We start from the raw sequence: 11,517 nt of genomic DNA on the forward strand, positions 1-11,517 counted from the left end.
TTTCATTACACCAAATACACAAAATAATGTTCTTTTTAGCAGCATCATATGACCCCTTTAATAACCCTTTAACACAAAGTCTTTGCATGATCAGTGAAATGTGAAGAAAAACACTCGCAAATGCATTTCGAAGGACACAGTCCTCAAACACAAAAGCATTAGAAGGCGAGCGGCGTTGGCGTGTTTCCCGTTCGCTAACCTCTCTGTAAGTGAGCCTAGGTCACCGCGCCAGCATTATTTTAATCACGCCATCCCTCTATCCCTCCCCTCTGTCTCTTATCGTCCCATCAGCAGCGCATCCCTATCCCTCCATTAAATAAATTGTGTTGTAATAATCCGCTGTGCTGCGTGCTCCTGATATTGGTGGCCTTTTTGATTACCCCACTTTCAGTCCATCCAGGACACTCGATAATTCCCACTTTACCTTCATCGAATTAGAGCACCAGGAGTTGGTCACTCTTTCAGCAGTTTTTTGTACATTTTTACATTAAAGACATTACATTCTTCTTCTTTTTAAGAATTAAATTTGTTAAGAATGATCTCCTTAAAAATGAACAGTGCCTTATTTAACAAAAACACAGACATTAAATGGCCAACAATGTCCGTCTAACGCATCTGTACATAAGCCAACTATTTTAAAAAGAAATCCACAAAAGCGCCTTCCATTATGAGATGGTTTGGATCATATGTAACACTCACATTCATTATTGTAGAAGAAGAAGAAGAAGGAGCAGGAGAAACAGAAACAGAAGAAGAGGATGATGAAGAAGAGAAAATAAATGAAGAAGAAGAGAAAAGAAGGAGCAGAAGAAGCAGAAGGAGATGATAAAGAAGCAGAATAATAAAAGGAAGCATAACGGGGTGAAAGAATAAACAAAAGCAGAAGAGAAAAGAAAAGAAGAAAGGGTGATGAAGAAGGCCAAAGAAGATGAAGCATGAAGAAGCAGACGAAGGAAGAAGAAGAGAAAGCAGAAGAAGAGAAAATAAAAAGCAGAAAGGGAAAAGAAAAGAGTGATGAATAAGAAGAATGAAGAAGCAGAAGAAGAAAAAGAAGTAGAATTTAAGAAAAGCTGAAGAATAATAGAAACAGCACAAGGAAGATGAAAGGAAGCAGCAGAAGAGAGAAGAAGCACAAGCAGAAGCAGACAAGAAAAGAAGAACAAAAGAAAATGAAGAATGAGAAGTAGAATAAGCTGATTCAGAAAAAGAAGAAGAAAAAGCAGATGAAGGAAGAAAAAGAGAAAGCAGAAGAAGAGAAAATAAGAAGCAGAAAGAAGAAAAAGAAATCAGAAAGAGAAAACTAGAATAAGGATGATGATTAAGGATGAAGATGCAGAAGATGAAGAAAGGATGAAGAAGGAAAAGAAGGATGACAAGAAGAAAAAGGATGAAAAACAAGCATATATAATCAGAATAATGATGCATGATTTGACTTTATACCATGAGACACAAAAAAGGTATGGTGAGCTGAAGTCCACTATGCTGTTACTCCAAGACAACATTACATGTGTTCATATTAAATATTAATTATATCGCATGGAATTGATCTTACTGATATAGATATCGTACCTCAAAGTGATGATGTTACTGACCATTTCCTTGTATCGTGCATGCTGCGTATTACTGATATTAACTATATCGCTCCGCGTTATCGTCTGTGCAGAACTATTGTTCCAGCCACCAAAGACAGATTCACAAATAACCCTGCCTGATTTATCTCAACTGCTCTGTGGACCAATAAGTACACATGAACTAGACGAAACGATGAGCAACATGGGCACTATCCAATGATGAACTGTCTTTAACTGGAAAATTAGTGTTTACTATTGTCATTTTGCATTATTGACACACTATTTTCCTAATTAATGCTGTTCAGTTGCTTTGACACAATCTGTATTGTTAAAAGCGCTATATAAATAAAGGTGACTTGACTTGACTTAATAATTTTGCAGGCCAGCCAAATGAACAACTCGTTTCAAGTGAAGTGAACTTCTACAGATATCCTCTACTGAGTGTGTAAGGAGTAGTGACCACTTCCTAGTGAACTGAACACAGTTTTGTGCGTAAGTTAAACAGACTTCTGTAAGTAAATGATCTTTATGATTGCCTAACCTCTACATACTGACATATTCGTCTCTGTCTTTCATTAGGGCTGCTGAATACTGAATAGGGAATAGGTATTATGCAAATGTGGGCGGTCGTATGTTTATGAGAATCAGCTTTGCCCTGTAGCAATGTAATACACTGTCTAATGTCCCTGTTGGACTATGATACGTGTGCGTGAGCAGGTATATGGGGCCGGTCCGTCTCCTCTCATTCGCAAATAAATCAGGTGTGGGACACGAGTGCCAACCTGCAAGACCCAAACAAATCAATAGAGAAACGCAGCCAACAATCAAGTGCAATCAAAACCCGGGGAGAGGATCAGACACTGTCATTTGAGCCATGAGTCGAGTGTGTGTGTGTCTGTGTGTGTGTGTGTACTGTACATAATCATCCAGTGCAAGAGCACTGCAAACCCTTCAGCTTCTACACCAATTACTCCTGTCCTACAAACGAATTAAACCAGCATCTGTCTCATCACACTGAAATTCATATATTTATCAATTCTTTGAGTCAACCTAAATATTATGGATGGCTTTTATCAACAAACTGTTCTGCATTAATGTTCTTAATATCTTAAAGCCAACATGAAATGAAATTCACAACCCGTTTTACTCTATTTTATACATTGGAAATGATAAAATGATGAAAATAATGAATATCAGAATTCAAGACCTATATTATTATAATTATAATTATTATTAAATAATAATAATAAAATAATAATAAAAAGTATTATTATTATTATCATCATCATCATTGTTCTTGTTGTTGCTGTTAAAATAATATTTTAATAATATAATGCAATAAGCCAAAAAACTTAAAAAGCATTTTTTCAATAATGTATTAAATAATAATAATTATTGTTAAAATAATAATATTTCAATAATATAAAAATGCAATAAGAAAGCTAAAATTAGCAAAAAAATTACAATTTCATTCTAATCTGAATTTTATTATTACCTTTTCCTCTATTGACACACATAGTTTCAGTATATAAAAAAATATACAAAATATTTATACATGAAAATATATTCCTGTTTTTATATTGTAGCGATAATAGAATATTTGAGGGTCAGTGGAATCAAAAGTTTGAAAAGTTGAAAAAAGAAAGTTGTTTAAGTGGTGGTGCTATTTTATATTATTATGTATTATAAGTTATTATACAAAATGGGGGGAAAGGGTAAATTTAAGGGCATACACATCAGATGAAGCAGAATAAAAAGCTAATTTGGCACATTGGAACAAAAAGAGTGAGTGAAAGCGAGATAGTCAGGCTATTAATGCCATTAATCCTTTTTTTCTGATCACTTTGCTTTGGTTTAGTCACTCTCAGTACAAAATCACACAGACCTGTGCACAGACATCTCCACTGGAATAAAACCAACCCTGTGAAGAACAGATGAAGAAAACGATGCAAAAGTGTGACAAAAGAACATTTTATCCGGAAAGCATTGCTGCTCTGAAACCACAGAGTCTCTGTCTGAACATCAAACTCTAATGTGCATTCTGTATTCTAAAGCTGCTCCACTTTGCTTTAATGAATTCAACCAGATCTGAAGAAAGAGATAGAGAGAGAAAATAAACCAGCGAGAGATGACTTACTTCTTATTTTCTGCAGTGAAGGTAAGTCCCTTTTGGGAGACGTGCGGCTGGTTGTGCAGGATGAACAAAAGGACGGAAAGAGAAGTTTGTGTGTGAGAAAGAGAGATGAGCAATAGAGGTGGAATTAGTGGAAAGACTCATCAGACCAAATTAACCCCAAATGATTGCTCATGTCCATTGTGCTCACAGATTTGGCTTGTTAGACTGTGATGGATTAACAACATCTTCAGCACAAAAACATGTGAATGTTTTTTTCTCATTCCCTCTCAAGGTCCTCAAGACTGCACTTTTAACCCCCAGGCTGCATTATGAATGCAAAGTTAATGGGTTAGTGGGTATCATTTACTCACCCAAACCTGTCTGACTATGCTCCGGTGGAACACAAAAGAAGATATTTTGAAGAACGCTTCAGTGTCCAAAATATCGTTTTCTGTGTTCCACCAATAAAAGTTTGTGTTGCTTTAAAATCCATTTGGGAACGCAACATGCACCAAACATTTTCCCATACTGCTAATGAGAAGCGCGCATCAAAATAAAGGTTTGATGGTTTATAGTTTGAAATACAAGAAATTAAGAAATTAATTCTACAGCTATAATGTAAAATAAATTATTATTATCACATTATTTTTCTAAAATACGTTTAATTACTTAAAACTACTTAATTATTTAACTACTTATTTTTTTAAATCACATTTTAAATCGCAATATATACAGTGGGTACGGAAAGTATTCAGACCCCCTTAAATTTTTCACTCTTTGTTATATTGCAGCCATTTGCTAAAATCATTTAAGTTAATTTTTTTTCCTCATTAATGTACACACAGCACCCCATCCTTTATTAGGGATACTCTTTTTTTAAATTTTTTTTTTATAAATGAAATAATTAAAAAGGGCAGAAAAATAGAAATACACATTATATAAAGTATATTATAAAGTATAATATTATACGTATAACTATAATATAATAATATAATATAACATTGTATTATAGTTATTATATCCGAGTTGTCTGGAACGCAGCATTAGGTTAACATTTCAATAAACGCGCGTGTACTACAATTACGAGCCATTCTATAAGGTGACATTTCAGCACTTGACAAACGGATAGCGACTCCTAAGTAGCACTTAAAACACAGCTACGTGCGATTGTGTTAAGTGCATTTTTGGGAAACACACGTGAAACAATAACGAACGATCGTAAACTGACTCATAGAAAACGCTCTTAAGCGCTAAGATCAATCGTTATCGAGAAACGCAGCCCTGGTCATACAGGTTTGAAACAACATGATGGAGAGTAAATGATAACAGAAACTTAATTTATTGGGTGAACCATCAATTTTTTTTAAAATATGAGTCAAAAATGCTGTACAATTAAAAAACAAACTTAAAGAAATTAGTGAAAGGCACTTCTGATGCCGATATTAAAACTAACAAAATCTAAATGTTAAATGTCTAAATCTAAATGTACTTAAATGTTACATAAATACTAAAAAGATAGATACTGTAATGCATAAAATGTAGGGCACTATAGAAAAATCAATTCTATCTTAACTAAGGCGTTCCTCTCCGATTTAAACGCTCAGTTTGCCAGGATAAGATAAATACAGGATAAGAAAATACTTTAGAGTTAGAAATGTGACTATAGATTTGATTATAGTGCCATTTTTGCTCTCAGAAAACATCCACTCAATCTCTTCCTGTCCTGCACAACTCATATTATTCAATAACTGAGATGATAATGCCTGAAGCCTCAAGTGACAAGCAGCAACGTCTCAGTATCCAGCAATGAAGCCACACAAGCTCTTCTTTCCTGCTACTGATCACCATCACTTATAGAACTTCCTGTGTTTTAATTCCCAGTATAAATGCATTTGCCTGATCTGTCATAACATAATTTCTCTTCTGTCAGCCTCACTAGCATATCAGTAAATAACACGTCTTATACTGTAGATGTGGCCCTTGCAACACACAGTCACGCATTACGGTGTCCATTACATTAATTCTATTAGTGAGCATGGAAAAATACTAACAGGCAACATGCACTTAATCTATAATTATTTTGTGGAACTGCAGGTAATGCAGGTACACAACATTAGTGTTACTGCTACTAAAACTGATTATATTAATGTGCAAAAAGGATTTTGCCAAGCGTTCATTTTAACCAGGGTTATTATACAGTAGTTATCTAAAATTGAAACTAACATTTAAAACAATATAAAAACATACTTGTTGCTTGAAATAAAATAAACGTTAAATGAAATTATATATATATATATATAAAACGTATTTTAGCTAGTTGCCAAGGCGACAAAGAGGCAAAACTTACGGACTGCAGCTTTAAATTGGCAGCATAACATCTATAAATACTTTTAAGTAATGCAAAATAATAATACATATTAATTTTAAACAATACTGTTGTTTTCTTCCATGCATTTCTTATTTAACCCCATAATTAAATAAATAAAAATGACCCAGAAACGCTCTTGACAGGTTTTTGGATTCCCCCAGTTGTTATAATGAAATGCACACCTCAGACATGAACCAAACAAAATCCTTGCTCTGAACCATTTTCTCTAGGTCAATTCAAAAGGCTGAAGCTCACAGCTCAGACGCAGCGCTCCTTGACATTTCAATTACTGTGGTCACTGTCTCTTATGAGGTGTGCAGTCAGCGCCGAGTGGATCTCACTCATTAGAGCCGGCGAGTGTCTGATCTGCGCCGATCAGTAGTGTGACCTGCGGAAGAGGTGAAGGCATCAATCGAATTACTAAATTATAGTGATACGGATAAATCTGTGCATACGGATGGATGGAGACATGGAGGATTTTAATTGCAGGTTCCGTAATCACCGAGTCGCCGGGTTTAAGTGCGGCTCAAACGGGTTCATTTTTATGCATACGGCAAAACACTAATTACACACCCATTATGCAACAGCAAACATAAGCCACCCCGACGCAAATGAAAACACAAAACTTCCTTTATTTGTCATTTCCTGCGGAGGCCAGTTATGAGAGGAAGCCGGGGCAAATCTGTCTCTGCTCAATGACTTGGGAACTGATACTGCAAGTACTTTAAGAGCATGACAAGATAAATATATGGTGGATGACACGCTGCACAGAAGAGGATTTTGGAAGTGAGGGTGAGTGTATTGTGTAAGGAATGGGCTGATGCCATAGAGGAGGGACCAGAGAAGCTCTGTTGCAAAACCTACAGTAGTTTAGACAGCATTTTAAAGTGGCAAAAGCCGTCTGAAATGTAAGCAACAACATACTGCTGGTTCGATCAAACTGCAAGGCATCACCACGTGCTGATCACAGAAGCAATCTCAGAATACACTGCGACAAATTCAGTAAACAAATCCAAGATGGTGACGAGTGACAATGATTATATAACATGTGGAGTTACAAGAGTGAAGATATTCAGTGTAAAAAATGAAAAAGTGATATTGCTTAAATATAATTATATTTGATTTAATATTCAAGTATTGATAAAATAAATCAAATTAAAAACTGACTACTTTGACTTTTTCTTTTAATTTCTTTTTAAACATTTTTATTTCTTACTTGTTAGTTATTTATCTCTCAAGCACCTTTTAAGATTTTTAAAAAATAATTTTAAAGTATGCAAAGCACTTTGAATTACAAATGTGTATGAAATACATTAAATAAACAAAATATATGAACTATATTAAGTATGTCTTTCTTTTTAACGTTATTTTTATTTCTGATGCACCTTTTTAAAATCATATTACAGTATGTAAAGCACTTTGAATTAACAATGTGTATAATAAACAAATACATTATATTAATTTTCCAGCTATTTTTTAATTTCTCATGCACATTTTATAATTTTTAATCATTTTACAGTATGTAAAGCACTTTGAATTAACAATATGTATGAAATACCATAAACACACAAAATATTAAATACTAAACATTGCTTTGCTATTTATTGTTATTTTTTATTTCTCATGCACTCTTTATAGTTTGTTAAATAATTTTTCAATATTGAAGGCACTGAATTATCAATGTGCATGAAAAAAAAAAAAAAAACTTTATTAAATATTTCTTTTAAATTTTTTTCATGCACCTTTTATAATAAATAAATAAACTATATTACATTTTAAACCTTAATGCAATATTGTGTCATGTCTCTTGTTGTTCTTCAACTTAATAGTGTTATTTGTGTGTTGCTACAGAACGAATAGGGGTCACTGAAATATCCCAGGCTCAGTCTTAAGAATGCTGTTCAATGTGCATGAAAAAAAAAAAAAAACTTTATTAAATATTTCTTTTAAATTTTTTTCATGCACCTTTTATAATAAATAAATAAACTATATTACATTTTAAACCTTAATGCAATATTGTGTCATGTCTCTTGTTGTTCTTCAACTTAATAGTGTTATTTGTGTGTTGCTACAGAACGAATAGGGGTCACTGAAATATCCCAGGCTCAGTCTTAAGAATGCTGTGTGGCCTTTATCTCCAGTAACGATGCTCTGGTGTGTGACCGTGCTGTGGTAATTATGGAGGTATATGCAGGAGGAGATTAGGCCTGTAATCAGCGCTGGAAATTAAGTCTATTGTGTTCAGAGGGAGAGAAGCAACGATATTATTATCTGTGCCACAGCAACAATGTGAGAATACCCGCATGCCTATAAAAGAGCTGTAATACAGTGTGCTTAAAGGAACAGTTCAGGCAAAAATGCAAAATCTGTCACTATTTATATGCTGTTTTTTCCTGTGAAAGATAAAACATGAATCTTTACACAGGTCTTTTCCATAATAATCTTCCCCTCCACCTAAGATCTGAAATCTCATTCACAATCTCATTCGGTGCATTCAAACGAACCAGGTTTGAGGTCCTTGACAGTGCTGGTTCTAATAAGCATCTCAAGTGAACAAATGAGATGCCATAGCTGCAGCGGACAGGAAGATTATCCATAATAAGCTGAGGAGAGGTTCTTCAAAAATGTTTTGCATTGAAAAAATAACAGTGACAACATAACAAACAGTAAATATTGACAGAACATTCATTTTTGGGGAAATATTCCTTTAAAACGCTCTCAGATTATTTAGGTATATCAGGGAAAATGTGGAATAAGACATCCTCTCATCTCCACTCGATCACCAAACTGCAATGTCTCCTCCATAACTTTCAATTATAAAACATAGCGAGGATGACAATGAAACAATAAGCAAGAGCCCTCATGTATGATGCATTATAAAGATATATATAATGTACAATATAATGCATTATATTTTTTCATAAATAATTGTAACCAAAGTTAAAATGCATAATAATATTTGCAGACTCCTTGTTACACCTGAAATTAGTATTAGGTAAAGAGTTAACAAACTTCCTCTCTCAGCATTGACACACACACACAAACACAGCAACCTCATATTCTATCAGTCTATTCCCACACTGCCTTTCATATCCTCCAGGAACAACGCTGCAATCTCATAATGTCGAGCAGAATAAAAGCATCATCTCGGGATCAATAGGTAAACAAGGCAAACAGCAGTCGTGTCTCCGGAGGGGTTTGGGTTAGCGGTTAACCCTGTGTCGCACATGTTACCCTACCGATTCATAAATGAAAACAGTGTGTAAATTCAACCCAATCACAGACATCAATGGCACACAGCGTTTGTGAATATCTATTTAGCCTGTTAGACAGCTTGTGAATGCAATATAGATGGCAGGTAATTAGAAATGAACTAATGTTAGCTTTTTTTGAAAGGTTTCATGATCACAGCATGATTACAGTTTCATGCACTCATATAATCACTAATGAAGCCTGAGGCAAATGTGCACAAACCTGTGTATATGAGCATATCAAACCTATAGAGTCAATGTCATCCCCAAGGACACGTCTTAATTAATAAAGAGAGAGAGTGTCTGGATTTCATGTAAAATTTAAGCAGCTAATGCACTTCTACTGTCAGCTGGGAGAGCTTTTGCCTGGTATGTTGCAAAATGGCACATTTGGAAGAAGAAGAAGAAAATATAAACAAAACTGAAATGTTTTTGACTTTTTTTTGGCTGCCAATTTGTCAGTGGCATTTGACTTTGAAATGGAATCTGATATTTTATGGAGTTAAATATATGTAACTGTAACTATTTAAAAGCATTAATACCATTGATACACCTTTAAAAATAGCAAATTTAGACGCACTCTTAAAAATAAACATTAGCAGCAATGCCATATGGAGCATGTTTGGTTCCCAATGAATGTTTCAGTGATCAATTCTTAAAAGAACTACTTTTTTTTCTTAGTGTAAAGAACATTTTAATAATCTAAAGAATCTTTTTCCACTATAAAGAACCTTTTGTACAATGGAAATGTTAAAGGTTCCTCATGGAACCTGACAACAAATAAAAAACTTTATTTTTAAGAGTGCATCAATCATGCCTCTCTCTTTATAGCCTTTCATTTGCTTTCTTCTTCTTCGATAATGGTTTGACACTATTAACATAATAGTTTCTAACAAATAATACATTTGAAATTGAACCCTCATTATATGCTATTTTGGGTCAGTTCAACTACATTATCCCCGCCCATGCACGGGTGTAAAGAGAGCAGTGTTTCGGAGGGACACAGAACGGGTTACCTGAAATCACTGTAGGGGTGAATAATCCAGAAGCCGGCGGATTTGACCCGTTCTTGCTCCCGTTCCACCGCCTTCTCGCTCCCAAACATCCTCAGGGAAAACTTGTTGACCCCGGGCTGCAGCATCGCCCCGAATTGCCTGTGCATGAAGCCCGCTTCATAGTACCTCTCGTCGTCAGGCAGGATCTGCTCGATGCCCTCCAGCTTTATAAAGCCAGCCTGCTGATCCGGGACGCCCGGTTGCTGCTGCTGGCTCGCACCGGCGGCATCCTCTCCCCCGCCGCCGCCGGGCTCCGCGCTGCCACCCGCGGCTCCAGGAGGGCTCTCCTCGCTCGGAGTGACTTCTCCCTCCGTGATCAGACGCCTCTCCTCCGCTACATCCGAGTCGTGGACGTGCCGACTGGTGATGGAAGAAAGGCTGCCTCGGAACCCCCGGCAGTCTCCGTTGGAGCTGGTCTTTACGGGTCTCCCGATGTCCGTCTCCATGATCACGGACTCTCCACTTCTGGTCTCCCCGAGGGCTCCGGCGGAAGGCAGGGGCTTCATCCGGATGCTCTTCCTCCGGGTGTCCTTGTCGGCGTCTTCTGCATCACCCATGATGGACGCTTTCTGCCCGATGTGTTGTGGCAAACTGTAGAGCCTTTTACGCATGGACGAATGCAACCTGTCCATTATGACATTGAAACGGGTGCGCGATCAATTCAATGACAAACGAATCCAATTCGGGTGTAATTATTGCCACAAATCCCTGTGCACCAAAACCCGAATAGTCTGAAGGGTCAAACCCACCTGTCTTTCGCTCAAGCACATGCCACGGCGCATTAGGCTACCCGGCTGCCCAAATTCGCCTGATCCAGTGGTCTCCAGCTTCAAGGCACTGACTGTGTTGCTCTGCGAGCACGTATAAAGAAAGTCTGAGGAATTGCAGATCCGCGGCGAGGAGGTCACGGACCCTCAGGAGGATCCCCGTCGGGTGTCAATCACAAGCAAACGCCCGCGATCGAGTAGCCCACATCACCGCCTTCCGCCGCGTCCCGAGTCGCTCTGATCTCGTGAATATTCATGGTGATGCTGATCTGTCGGGTTGCCATAGAAGCGAGAGCGGCAGCTCAGCCCACCCACTCAGAGTCAGTCAGGTCCCAGACACCTATAGTCTAACCAAAAATTATTCAGACACCACGTATAATTTTTTATTA

At 36.7% G+C, this 11,517-nt stretch overlaps 1 protein-coding gene across 1 annotated transcript in view; it reads right to left on the reverse strand.

Moving 5' to 3' along the window:
* The window catches only part of LOC107715829 (potassium/sodium hyperpolarization-activated cyclic nucleotide-gated channel 3-like), an 89,681-nt gene extending 78,560 nt beyond the window's left edge, over nt 1-11,121 (reverse strand). Inside the window, exon 1 of the mRNA XM_016522040.1 lies at nt 10,323-11,121. Coding sequence (XP_016377526.1) covers nt 10,323-10,993 — 671 coding nt within the window. The 5' untranslated portion in view covers nt 10,994-11,121. The remainder of the gene's footprint in view (nt 1-10,322) is intronic.
* Between the last annotated feature and the right edge of the window lie 396 nt (nt 11,122-11,517).

The sequence above is a fragment of the Sinocyclocheilus rhinocerous genome, unplaced genomic scaffold (genome assembly GCF_001515625.1).
Source record: "Sinocyclocheilus rhinocerous isolate Xijiao unplaced genomic scaffold, SAMN03320098_v1.1 scaffold540, whole genome shotgun sequence".
NCBI classification, from domain to species: Eukaryota; Metazoa; Chordata; class Actinopteri; order Cypriniformes; family Cyprinidae; genus Sinocyclocheilus; species Sinocyclocheilus rhinocerous.